Source organism: Astyanax mexicanus, chromosome 1, assembly GCF_023375975.1.
Source record: "Astyanax mexicanus isolate ESR-SI-001 chromosome 1, AstMex3_surface, whole genome shotgun sequence".
NCBI classification, from domain to species: domain Eukaryota; kingdom Metazoa; phylum Chordata; class Actinopteri; order Characiformes; family Acestrorhamphidae; genus Astyanax; species Astyanax mexicanus.
The window spans coordinates 63,653,441-63,667,566 of record NC_064408.1 but is presented as its reverse complement, the minus strand read 5'-3'; the positions used below and the strand labels follow the sequence as shown (position 1 = coordinate 63,667,566).

General features: G+C 36.0%; 1 protein-coding gene across 2 annotated transcripts; it reads left to right on the top strand.

The window, feature by feature from the left end:
- Nucleotides 1-1,397: 1,397 nt before the first annotated feature.
- On the top strand, nucleotides 1,398-13,076 carry LOC103035382 (cytochrome P450 2J2). 2 transcript variants are annotated; one of them, XM_049481711.1, is made up of 9 exons: nucleotides 1,398-1,826; nucleotides 8,697-8,856; nucleotides 9,407-9,556; nucleotides 9,872-10,032; nucleotides 10,213-10,389; nucleotides 10,490-10,631; nucleotides 11,597-11,784; nucleotides 11,905-12,046; nucleotides 12,136-12,698. In XM_049481711.1, exons 1-9 carry the CDS (start codon nucleotides 1,644-1,646, stop codon nucleotides 12,246-12,248), a joined length of 1,416 nt encoding a protein of 471 aa, XP_049337668.1. In that variant the 5' UTR covers nucleotides 1,398-1,643; the 3' UTR covers nucleotides 12,249-12,698. The 2 variants fall into 2 exon arrangements, with proteins under 2 accessions (XP_049337668.1, XP_049337665.1); XM_049481708.1 differs by having other exon boundaries at nucleotides 1,399-1,826; nucleotides 12,610-13,076.
- The last annotated feature ends 1,050 nt before the right edge of the window (nucleotides 13,077-14,126 follow it).

Sequence of the window (14,126 nt, the reverse complement as noted above, 5' to 3'; positions counted from 1 at the left end):
TATTTGAGCTTGTGTCACATTTATTGCATTTATTTCTTTAAGCCAAAAACATGCTAAAAATATTTTACACGTTATGTAATACTGCACTGCCTTGAGAATCATCTTGATATTAATCCTGGAACAGTCCAGACTACTTTAAATCAGCCATGTTTTATATCATGCAATATATACTAAAACTGAAAGAGAAGGACAGTACATTGAGGGATGTGCATCTGCTCTGAATAAGGGAAGGAAAGTACAGTTCAGGTTTAGGTAAGAAAGTACACCAGTTTTTGCAGCACTGATATTAATTTAATATCAATAAAGCCTAGATGCTGACTGTCACTTAAAATATTATGAGCAGAGATGTGTGTTTATGTTTCTTTGCAGTGTTGTGTTCTTGATTCTGGTTTTATTGGTTCTGTTTTGTTCTCTGTTTCAGCCATTGTGTTGCGTTTTTGTGTTTATTGCTGTGGTTCTGTTTTTGATTTTATATTTCAGCGTTCTTTGTCGTGTTTTCAGTACTTGCTGATGTGCATTTTGTTTATGCCATTGTATTTCAGTTTTTTTTTTCTCTTTTTTGTTGTGTTTTTCTGTTAATGCTGTTCTATTTCCTTTCTTGTTGTCATGCATCCATGGAAATCAGTGATTCGATAAAGGTGCACACTTTTTTTGCAACACCTAAGATATTTTAGTTTAAGTTGTTATTCTTATATTTTGTAAGGAATTGTACAAGAAACGTATATAAAACATAATCACTTAAGAGTTCTTTGTCTGTTATGTGTTTTTAAATGTATGTTCTGTCTATGCTATGTACAGGAACTTGTGGAAACTCTGTCACACTTGGAATGCTTCTGTTTCTTTTCACCAAGAATTCTTGGAAAGCATTTTTCATGTTATGTAACACGGCTGCAAAACACATTCTATCTGACCTTCTGTTCCCCTGAGGACCGTCTTCCTGTTCACTCTGAGAAAACCCTGACTACATTCAGCAAGCAGTATTCAGTTGTGCAACATGTACTCTATTCTATAGTGAGAAAAGACCAAAGTATTTCAATCTTATTTGTTTTTTAAATGGCATTTCATCTCAGTGTGTGGCCCCCAGCTGGTGGTATAAGTTTAAGATTTGATACTCGAATCTGAAACTCTGAAAATCAAAATACTCTCAAATCTCAAACAATTGTTCTATTTAAAAAAAGAAAGTCAACATATTATAAAATAGTTATATACAAGTTATAAATAAATGCTTGTACACAAATATGTGGATGCCATGAATCGGACAGAGTTGGATTTCTTTCCCTACAGAGCTTTTTATTTTTTTTTAGAGTGGAAAAGAATGTAAACAAATGAGCTGTTAGGGGCCCTGTTTTACTTGGAGACAACACAAGCCCCTGGTTATGTAACCCTCCACTCACCAGAGAACAGGGAGTCCTTTATGCTATTTTACCCCCCTTATATTTGGTCTTATCTCTTCTTTCTCTCTCGCCACAGGAACTACTGCCTATGCACGACACACACAAATGCAAACACACAGAGCCTTTACTTACACATACGCACAAAACCTAAGGATTAAAGAAGAGTTAAATTGCAGTTGATAAACTCTATAGTTGAAACTGGCCTAGGCTGCTGCTTTCTAAATCATTTACTCTGAAGAGGTGTTGGCTATGATTTTGCATGCCTTATTTGAGCTGTTTGGTGTTAAAGGCTGGTTAATAATCATTTCAGTTTTCTTGATCCTGATCGATTATATTCAGAACAAAAATCCACCTAACTTTCCTCCAGGACCACGGCCTTTACCTTTCTTGGGAAATGTCTTCACTGGAGTTGACTATAAAACTATGGACAAGGTATGTGATTTCCATTTAATAATTTTTAAACGCCAAGTTAATGACAGAGATGACATTGTGTGTTTGCAGATTACAGGACTTTAATATTTAACCATACAAGATTAATTTAACTGTCTTTCTGAGCTAAGAAACTCAGGTTAATATTTTTAATACAGTAATGTTTTTCAAATGTATTAAATACTCTTATAAATGATATCAAAATATTTTTTGTGGTTATCTAGGTTAAATAGGTCTACTTAATAAATAATAAATGCACAATATTATTTTGTAATTTGTGTGTTGTAGGTTATTCAACCTGTGTTGTAATCAAATGACATAGTCATTTGATAAGTGTTATTAAGTAATTCGAGTAATTAAGGTGTTTAATTACTTGAATTACAAGAGTGGATCAACTAGTTAGGTTTAAGGTTTTACATAGAACCAGGTCAGTTTGATCTTTTTTCCTTAATAAATAAAATTTTGAATAAATAAGATTTTGACAGCATTTTATATTTGCATTCAAATATAAAAAAAATCATTGTTTAATTACAAAAATATATATATATAAAAAATGATGAGCACATTTTTGTAATTTTGAAGGAATCAGGATCGGATTAAAGGGCAGACTTTTAGCTTTCATTCAAGGGGTTTAACAAAATTTTAGAAACATTGCTAAATTTCTATAAGCTTGTTTGTTATTGGACATTTAATCGTTTATGGGCAAATGTGGTCTGTTCACTCAATACTATATGACAAATTATGAAAAGAAATTGCATCATGTTTGCTAATATGCTGTCCGAACCGTTGCCAGTGTAAGAGCAATGTAATGCACAGCAGTGCTGCTAGAGTTTTTAAGTGTTGTTAAGAATTAACAAAATTTTTGGATATGAACCACGCCTCAATTTCCCGAGCTCCTCCCCCTGGTCCTATATATATATATATATATATATATATATATATATATATATATATACCTTCCAGGTGCTCACCCACATGACTTTCGACCTCGCACCCGCCTCCACCCCATCACCACCCCTCGGGGGGGACCTGGCTTGAGAACTGTCTCAAGCTGTTCTGAACTGTACCCCAAGCAACATCATCACAGTTCCCCTCCCCGCATCGCGTAGGCGGGGTTTATTATAGCAAAACACCTCAGTGTTACTAATGGACTGACATTTATTAATGAAAAAAAGCCTGGCCAGCCTGGCCCTATGTCAAAAAGTCACCACCCCTCACTGTCTAGGGCTGCTTTGCTGCTTCTGCTGCTTGACCTGGGTAAAATAATCTAAATTGAGTTTTTGGAGTTAAAGTCTGAACTTAATTGAGATGCTGTGGCATGACCTTCAACAGGCCAATCATTCTTGAAAACCCTTCAATGTGGGTGAATTACAGTTTTTCTCAATTGGTTTGGCTCATTTCTTGAAACTGAGATGACATTCTCAAAATAACATGGACAAATCCCCAAACTAACTTGCGGTTCCTCATAACAGAATGGCATTTCTCATTGCTTTCATCACATTTCAAATGCTTTGTACGTTTCTCAAGCACTTACTACATCTTTGCAAATGGTTATGTACAAGTAGCCTACACTTAACACAATCATCCTACATTTAGTACATTTTCCAAAAGAATGCATCTTGTTGATCTATCCTAATTGGTTGGTTCTCAGTGTAATGGTTGTTCTCTCCAAAACATGTTGGCACAGTTTCATCGTATAAGTCATCATCTGCAGAATAGTCTGCTCAATTCTCAAAATGAGTTAAGAAATTGTAATACAATACAGTACACATATTTAGGAACATTTCATAAATTCATGACAATCAGGTGAGTAGGTAACAGGTGAAAGCAGGTTTGGACGAGGAGGAGTGTCCCACATTACAGGTGACCAATCCATCAGTTTATTGTCTATGTGTGACGCGGGGATGAGACGGGAGGCGGATTTATAAGCGGGTAAGAACAATACTTTACAGTTTTTCTCCATTGGTTTGGCTCATTTCTTGAAACTGAGATGACATTCTCAAAATAACATGGACAAATTCCCAAACTAACTTGCAGTTTCTCATAACAGAATGGCATTTCTCATTGCTTTCATCACATTTCAAATGCTTTGTACATGTCTCAAGCACTTAGTACATCTTTGCAAATGGTTATGTACAAGTAGCCTACACTTAACACAATCATCCTACATTTAGTACATTTTCCAAAAGAATGCATCTTGTTGATCTATCTTAATTGGTTAGTTCTCAGTGTAATGGTTGTTCTCTCCAAAACATGTCAGCACAATTTCATCATATAAGTCATCATCTGCAGAATAGTCTGCTCAATTCTCAAAATGGATTAAGAAATTGTAATACAATACAGAACACATATTTTGGAACATTTCATAAATTCATTACAATCAGGTGAGTAGGTAACAGGTGAAAGCAGGTTTTGACGAAAATGAGTGTCCCACATTACTGGTGACCAATCCATCAGTTTGTTGTCTATTATTTTGAATGCTGGCATTGCTCTATATACAGTGGATATAAAAAGTCTACACACCCCTGTTCAAATGCCAGGTTTTTGTGTTGTAAAAAAATTAAAGCAAGACAAATAATTTCATAACTTTTTTTCACATTTAATGTGACCTATAACCTGTACAATGCAATTGAAAAACAAACATAAATCTTTACAGCGAAAAAATATAAAACAAAAAACTTAAAATCACCTGGTTAAATACATATAACTAATACTTTGTTGCAACATCTTTTGCATCTATTACAGCACTCAGTCTTTTTGGGTAGGAACCTATCAGCGTGACACATCTTGATGTGGCAAAATTTGCCCACTCTTCTTTGCATAACTGCTTAAAATCTGACAAAATGTGAGGGCATCTCCTGTGCCCAGCCCTCTTCAGATTACCCCACAGATGTTCAATGGGATTCAGGTCTGGATTCAGGCTGGGCCATTCCAAAGCCTTAATCTTATACCGCTGAAGCCATTCTTTTGTTGATTTAGATGTGTCCTTTGTGTCATTGTTGTGCTGAAAGATGAAGTTCCTTTTCATCTTCAGTTTTCTACCAGAGGCCGAAGGTTTTTGCCAATACTGACTGGTATTTGGAACTGTTCAAAATTCCGTCCACCCTGAATAAAGCCCCAGTTCCAGCTGAAGAAAAACAGCCCCAAAGTATGATGCTGCCACCACCATGCTTCACTGTAGGTATGCTGTTCTTTTGGTGACGAGCAGTGTTGCTTTTGCGCCTAATATACCTTTTGGAATTATGTCCAAAACGTTTAACCTTGGTTTCATTAAACCATAACACATTTTCCCACATGCGTTTGGTAGATATCAGATGAATTTTTGGAAAATTAAGTAGAGCTTAGATGTTTTCTGGATGTTTGTTTTGCACAGACATATGAAGAAGTCGGCAGATTGTTGTCACATGTACTACACAGCCAGTACTTGCCAGAAATTCTTGCAGCTCCTTCAGTGCTGCTGTCGGCCTCTTGGCAGCCTCCTTGACCAATTTTCCTCTTGTCTTATCATCAATTTTTGTCAAATGTCTTGTTCTTGGTAATGTCTTGTTGTGCCATGTTTTCTCCACTTGATGATGACAGTCTTCAAAGTGTTCCATGGTATATTTAATGACTTTTGTAGCCTTCACTTGACTGATATCTATGAATAATGAGATACCTCTGATGCTCTGGCATCTCTTTGTGGACCATGGCTTGTGCTGAAAGATGTGGCTACAAAAATATCAGGACAAGCCTACTAGAACAGTTAAACTTTATTTGGAGTTGATCAGAGGCACTTTAATTGTTGACAGGTGTGTGCTGACTCCAATTTAAAGTGAGTTTGAAGGTTATTGGTTAAATTTGAACACAGCAACACCCCTAGTTATAAAAGGGTGTGCACACTTATGCAACCTCAATATCTCAGTTGTTTATTTTTACTTCACCTCCCTGAAAGATTTCTGTTTGTTTTTCAATTGCATTGTACAGGTTATAGGTCACATTATAGGTAGAAATTATTTGTCTTATTGTAATTTTTTTTACATCACAAAAACCTACCATTTGAACAGGGGTGTGTAGACTTTTTCTATCCACTGTATACATCTTGGCCTGGTGCTAGTTCTTTGATGCTAGTCCTGTGATTATATAACGATGATATAGTCCTGTGATGATATAATGATTATATAGTCCTGTGGCGATCAGTGTAGAGGATGGCTCAGGCATTCTTCCCACAGTGCATTGCTAAAGAACATATCAGATGCAATGTTGATGAGAATTTATGGCCAAACAGACTGCAGCGGATGGATGGCCAAGAAGGTGATGGAGAGAGGGGAGTGACACAGAGTAGTCAGAATGTTACTGTATTGCATTTGTGATGCTTGACTATTTTTTTACCTACTGTAATGTATTTTGTTTTGTTTTTGCAGGTTTTTGTAATTTGTATACATAGTATATTTGATACATTTTCCTTAGTATTTTCTTTTCTTTCTACCTACAGTAATGTGTAAAGATGTACTTGTAAATAAAAATAGTTACAATTTCCTCAGCAGAAAGAGTGCAGTGTGTGTGGTGTGAACATTGTATTCCTTTAGCTAGACCTCTGCCATAAAGACAAAACATCTAAGCATTTTGACTTGCAGTACTTACACAATGACAAAGGGACAATGCATTTTGGGGGCACTGATGATTTGTGTGAGAAAGGAAATTAGTTTTGACACATGGGTAAACTGTTTTTGGAGCGATATGAGCAGTGATGAGGATCCATGTAGTTTTACTGCACCGTCCAGTTTATTTTGACAGATGGACAAAATTAATGAAAATGTGCCAAAGCAATTGAGAAGGATCTATGCCATTTTTATGGTACTGACTATTTATATGGGAGAAAGACTTCATTTTGAATCAAGAATGAACGTTTTGGGAGACATATGACATTTTGCTGGTTATCTGAAGTGTTGTGAAGAACTGTAAGTCTGTTTGGCCAATTTACCTTTTAGTTATAGGAATGTCATCTCAGTTTCAAGAAATGAGCCAAACCAATTGAGAAAAACTGTAATAAATAACAAATAAACAAATAAACAAACAGGGGAATAACGAATAAATATATAAACATAAACAAACAGGGAAAACCAACAAAGAGCTAAGCTAAACAGATGAGTGGCTAAACTAAACAGATAATAACTAAACAGGGCTAGGGAATATAAACAGGGATAAATACGTAAATATATACAAAATAAACTAAGAAACAAACAGGAAATAAACGTGACTAGAAATAAACCATAGCGTGTAAATACAAGAACATAGAAAGAGCAATAACGTGACGTAGTAACAATAGCAAACGTGGCGAGACAAACGACAGAGGAAGGTGCAAAGACCGACGGAGGACAAGGTGGCAGAGGAGGGCTATATATAGTAACATAAAACACACTATAATTAGAAACACCTGGGGAAGGGGCGGAGCTACAAATTACACACGTAATGGAAAAGTACAAGAGAAACACACTAGGAAACGGGGAAAACACAGGAAAACATAGCGAGGGCGTAACACTATGATTGTGAATGCTGCCATTGCTGTATATATATAGCTCAGCCTGGTGCTAGTACTTTGATGCTAGTCCTGTTATGATATAAGGATCAGTGTAGAGGATGGCTCAGGCTTTCACGACGCTCTTCCCACAGTGCATTGCTAAAGAACACATCAGATGTGATGTTGATGAGAATTTATGGCCAAACAGACTGCAGTGGATGGATGGCCAGGGAGTTGACCAGGAGTGAGAGGGAAGTGACACAGAGTAGTCAGAATGTTACTGTACTGCATTTGTGATGCTTGACTGTTTTTTTACATACTGTAATGTATTTTGCTTTGTTTTTGCAGGTTTTTGTATTTTGTATACATAGTATATTTGATACATTTTCCTTTGTATTTTTATTCTTTTCTACCTACAGTAATGTGTAAAGATGTACTTGAATAAGTGCAGTGTGTGTGGTGTGAAAATTGTATTCCTTTAGCTAGACCTCTGCCATAAAGACAAAACATCTAAGCATTTTGACTTGCAGTACTTACACAATGCCAAAGGGACAATGCATTTTGGGGGCACTGATGATTTGTGTGAGAAAGGAAATTAGTTTTGACACATGGGTAAACTGTTTTTGGAGCGATATGAGCAGTGATGAGGATCCATGTAGTTGTGCTGCACCGTCCAGTTTATTTTGACAGGAGGACGAAATGAATGAAAATGTGCCAAAGCAATTGAGAAGGATCTATGCCATTTTTATGGTACTGACTATTTATATGGGAGAAAGACTTCATTTTGAAGCAAGAATGAACGTTTTGGGAGACATATGACATTTTGCTGGTTATCTGAAGTGTTGTGAAGAACTGTAAGTCTGTTTGGCCAATTTACCTTTTAGTTATAGGAATGTCATCTCAGTTTCAAGAAATGAGCCAAACCAATTGAGAAAAACTGTAAAACAATTCTGCAAGAAGAGTGGGCCAAAATTCCTTCACAGAGATGCGAAAGACAAAAACATCACAAAACATCACATCACAGTTATCACAAACAAGGACGGATCAACCAATTAGGTTTGGGGGCATTTTTTTTCCATAATTTTTTAATAAATAAGATTTTGGCAGCATTTTATTTTTGTATTCAAATATAAAAAAATCCTCATTTGTAGAATGATGTCACGGTATGTTTGGTCAGTTACTTTTTGTGAAAATGGGAAGGAAATGGGAAGGTCTATGTAATTGTGAATAATGGTTCATTCCAATTAACATGATCTAAAGTACAGAATAGTGGGGTTTTAGTTAAATCCACTTAATAATCAACAAGCTAAAAGTTATGTGTTTCTTGGTGATAAGTGAGATGTTGAGTAATATTGTTTGTAAACACTTTTTTCCAGCTTGCTGAGAAATTTGGGAATATTTTCAGTCTGCGGAGAGGAAGTACTAAAATAGTGTACGTTTCTGGATATAAGGCGGTGAAGGAAGCTCTTGTCACAAAAGTGGAAAGCTTTGCCCGTTTTGTTACACCTCTGTTTAATGAAATATACAAAGGAAGAGGTAAGATAAATGTAAAGAAGCCAATCTAAACACTTGTACATGCAACAGTTTTACATATACAGTGAGTTTAAGAAACAAAACATGGTAGTATAATTACTGAAAAAATACAAGAATTATTATAGTTTTCTAGGTTCACATTAGATAAAAGCACAACTTCTTTAACATATCTATTTATATTTATATTTAAGTAATTATACATTATTTATGATATTAGCTAATGTTTTAGTGGATTATATGATTATATGATACAATATGATTGGAATTGACCTTACCTACTTACTTATTAATTATACCTAGTTACATTTGTAGAACGTACTTTTGTAAATTCTGTCAGTTAAATTCATGTGTATTTAATTGTGTTGTTTTTATTTTAAATCCAACAAAATTCTAATTATACAATAACACAATGCTAACATACTTTATGCAAGAATTGATAACATTATAACACCCATCATCAGAGAGTGAAAGCTTTAAATCTACTAAACTATACTTCTACTTCTGTTACTTTCTCATTTTCTGGTTTACCTGGATGGAATCTGATGGGCCACAGGTGTGTCATTCAGCAATGGCTACTCATGGAGGAAACAGCAGCAGTTTGCTGTTAGCCACCTGAAGAACTTTGATGAAGGGAAAAGGACTCTGGAAAAAAACATCCAGCGAGAGAGCCATTTCCTCTCTGAGGCATTTAAAGAGGAACAGGGTGAGGCCTGTGCTGGAGCAGAAAAATACCCTTATTAAGGGTAATTTTGGTGTCCTAATTGCCCAGTCATTAAAATGAATTATGATTACTGTGTTGTGGGTTTGGTCCTGGAGAATATCATTGTTTATCACTACTGTACATGAAAGACCCTTCTATACTTGAGACCCTTTACTTAAGTGCAAAGTGTGTTAGCAAATTATCATACTGATATCAGAATTAATGAAATATGACCTTTTATTACATCGAATTATATAGACAGATCTTTTTTCAGATTTCAAAACCTAAATAGATTTTGTTTACTTTCATGTTGTACAGGCTGTCCATTTGATCCTCTGCTCAAAATTAATAACGCAGTGGCCAATGTGATCGGCACCCTGGTCTTCGGCCATCGTCATGAGTACGATGACATTCAGTTCCAGAAACTTCTACGGATGAGTGCAGAGTCGGTGTACCTCACTGGCTCTGTGTGGAATGAGGTACAGGATTAAACTTTATACTAGTAAAATGCAACTGAAATAACTGGTAAAACAATTTTTCATACACAAAGAAAACCTCACGTTTTTTATTCAACCATAAAAAATGTTATGTATAATCTTAGGAGTTGTTTTGTTATTTGCTACTGTATAAAACATACTTATTTCTTTCACACCTTTCAGTTGTACGATGCATTCCCCAGCATAATGAGGAGAATACCAGGACCACATCACACTATAATCAACAACTACAAAACACTTGCAGCCTTTCTGAAAGAAGAGATTAACAAACACAAACTCGACTGGAATCCTGATGAGCCTCGGGATTACATCGATTCCTACTTAGCAGAAATTGAGAAGGTGGTCAAAAATCTCTTTTTATATGTGATGTTTGGTTATTCTTTCTATAGAAATTTGACATTTGCAGATTTTATATTGAATTTTTACATCTTATTTGCAGAGAAAGACAGACAAAGAGGCCAAGTTTGATGTGGACAATCTGGCACTGTGCATGGTGGACCTGTTCGAGGGAGGAACTGAGACCACAACCAACTCTTTACGCTGGGCTCTTCTCTACATGATTAAATATCCACTAATTCAGGGTATACCATCTCAGAGAGTAATGATCTGACTAATATAATATACTGTATGTGATATTATCCTGTTATTAATAAGAGATTTTGGGGAAGGATACCTTAATGATTTTGTTTATGTAGACTAGGCCTGTCACAATAGCATTTTTAATTTTTATATCATCCCAGAAATTATTGCAATAAACGATATTATTGTCATTTTAAGACCAATAAAATGTCACTGCCTTAAAGATAATAGTATATCATATCAAAGTATTTATACCCTTTTAAATACAACAACATTTTAAATAATAATAATTTGGGAAATGTATACTCTTTTCTTTACCTACTACAGTTCACACTGTGTGTATGGAACTACAGTTGTTGAAGATTTGTTTACTACATGACTGGTTAAAATAATGTACTCTGTTATATATGCGAATAAACATTCAAATAAACACAATAGACGATATCACAATTATCAAATATTATTAAGGTAGTGTCCATTTATTGTTCGATAAGTCGATAATGTAATTATTGTGATGTAGACTTAATGTAGACTTTTGTTGATTGGCATAAGTGTTTGATAAATGATAGCAGAAATGTTTTCCATTAAAACATTCAGTCAATGGTTTTATTACAGAATTATTAGTGAAAAGGAGATATATAGGTATGAAAAATGTTTAAGTACTGAAAGAACCCTAAGATAAATTAAAGGTTCTGTGAAAAGGCATTAAAATGAATAGGAAATTATGTGAAGAATCTTTAAAACTTGAAAGGGGTTATCATACACTTTACAGAAGCAAAATAGTTTTTGCTATCTTTTTAATCTTGTCATCAACTTTAATTTGTTTTTATTCTTAAAATATGATTGCTGGCTGAAAACCCTTAGACTGTGATCTATTTTGAATCTTAACAATATTATATGTTGAAAGTGGTAAAATTTAAATGTAAAATAATAAAAAAAACTTAATCATGAACTTTTCCTCAATCAGAGAAGGTCCAGGAGGAGATTGACCGTGTTGTTGGACGTTCACGTTTACCCGCTCTGGCAGACAAGGCCAACATGCCGTACACCAATGCTGTCCTTCATGAGGTGCAAAGGAAAGGCAATCTTGTTCCACTAAATATGTCCAGGGTGACCATAAAGAACTCTACACTGGGAGGCTACTTTATACCAAAGGTAAAGCTAAAAATCTACACAGTGTTTGATACAAATTTGGCCTGTAAGCTCAGTTTTTTGGCCTTAATATAGGTATTAAAAAGATAATCTTGTTTGTGAATCTCTCTGTTTTGTCTGTAGGGAACAATAATGATCACTAACCTCTCCTCCGTGCTGTGTGATAAGAGTGAATGGGAAACACCAGATATCTTCAACCCTGGACACTTTCTGGACTCGGAGGGCCGCTTCCACAGACGAGATGCTTTCTTTGCATTCTCTGCAGGTACAGCAAATCCACTGCTTAACACTGCATTGTGCACTGCCTGGCCAAAAAATAAAAAAAATCCAGTGTTTCTTTCATTTTTCACCAAGATCTTGCAGCAGCATTGATGAATCTGACCACTGCACAAAGTCTTTTCCAGCACATCCCAAAGAATTTGAATGAGGTTAAGATCTGGACTCTGTGGGGAACAATCCAGGTGTGAAAATGATGATCTCATGCTCCCTGAATCACTCTTTCACAATTCCAGCCCCATGAATCCTGACATTGTCATCTTGGAATATACCCGTGGCATCAGCGAAGAAAAAATCCATTGATGGAATAACCTGGTCTATATTCAGTATATTCAGGTAGTCAGCTGACCTCATTCTTTCAGCACATACATTGCTGAACCCAGACCTGAACAACTGCAGCATCAACCCCACATCATTTACTTACTTAAATCCATGTACAGACTTTCTTTTTTGGGCCAGGCAGAGTATTAACTATCTTATCAGCTGGAGGCTGGTGGTGCTGTTGGACTCAGTCTAATAGGATTTTTGGATGTGTGTGTGTGTGTGCTGTAGGTAAGAGGATGTGTCCTGGAGAGTATCTGGCTCGTGTGGAGCTATTCCTCCTCTTCACCATCCTCCTTCAGACCTTCACTTTTAGTCCTCCTCATGGTGAAGAGCCCAGTCTGGAAAGTCAGCTCGGCTTTACACAGGCCCCAAAGGCATACAAGTTGTGTGCTATCCCAAGATAAAATCATGTATAGTGTACAGTACTTATTTAATTGAGACTTTCTGGATGCTGTAGTGCTCTCTTCACATTTTATAGTGAAAAGTAATTATAGTGTGTAAAACTGTTGGAATAATTCTATATTAGCTCTATATTTTAAATAGTTTTAAATGTTTAAATTATGGACCTCTTATATATATTTTAATCTACACACCCCTTTCTCTACTTCATAGCACATTCTGCATGCTTACACTTTTTCTGTGAATGATTTGTCAGTACAATGTAAATATAAATAAAATACAGAAACAAATGGTAACATTTTGCATTTGTTCACTACTGTTGTCACTTCTTTCTTTAATTGTAAGTTTTTCTCATTGCTATTGTCGGAATGTGTTGACGGTATTGTTGCCATTACAGTCATACCAATAAAGCTACCTTGAATCTTGAGTGAGAGAGAGGGAGAGAGACACACAGAGAGAGAGAGAGAGAGTTGGGGTTAAGGGTGTGGGGGTGCTGTGGTTGACTAATGGCCCTCTAATTGTTGACAAGAAGTAGGGGTGATGTCCTCAATATTGTTAAATTCTAGTCATCCTAGTGTTAAACGGTTCTTTTTTTAGATAATTAAAAAAAACTCAAAACAACATACTGTGGCTATAATGCTTAAATATCTTCCTAAAGAAGTTATAGTAACAGATCTCTGATTGGTCCAGCGCTGCCTCTGTGATCAGGAGATCGCCGGTTTAAATCCTGTTCATATAGCTTGCCATCAGCTACTGAAGCCCTGAGAAAGCACAATTGGTCTTGCTCTCTCTGGGTGGGTAGAAGGAGTTCTCTCCCCACATCACTCTAAAGGGTGATGTGGATCAGCACAAGGCATCTGTGAGCTGATGTTTCGGTACTGAGTCGCTGCGCTTTCCTCCCCTGAGCGCAGTGATGCTACTTGGCAATGCTGCATCAGCAGCAGTTTGAGAAGAGGTGGTAGCTGAATTCACGTGTATCGGAGGAGGCATGTGCTAGTCTTCACCCTCCTGGTGTACTGGGGCATCACTAGTGATAGAGTGAGTCCTAATGAGTGGGTTGGGTAATTGGCCATGTAAATTAGGGAGAAAATGAAAAAAAAAAAGATTAAAAAAAAGAAGTAAAACATGTAAATACATTTCACTTAATATTCTTTCTTCCAGTTTGCAGGTTACAGTACTTACACAATCATCATAACTATGACATCAACCCAATACCCCCTACCCATATGCAAATCCTAGTCCAACTCTTAACAAAACAGTGCTGAGAGCAGGTTTTTACTTCCATAAGAATCTTCTAAACATCTAAAAAGGCCTATCAAGCTCAAGTCTAACCAAATGAACAGAGT

Excerpts from the sequence above, each read along its gene's own strand:
- LOC103035382 (XM_049481708.1), top strand. The coding sequence starts at position 1,644 with ATGATTTTGCATGCCTTATTTGAGCTGTTTGGTGTTAAAGGCTGGTTA. Across the intron at positions 1,827-8,696 it reads ACTATAAAACTATGGACAAG|CTTGCTGAGAAATTTGGGAA; the intron begins GTATGTGATTTC and ends ACTTTTTTCCAG. Across the intron at positions 12,047-12,609 it reads TTTCTTTGCATTCTCTGCAG|GTAAGAGGATGTGTCCTGGA; the intron begins GTACAGCAAATC and ends TGTGTGCTGTAG.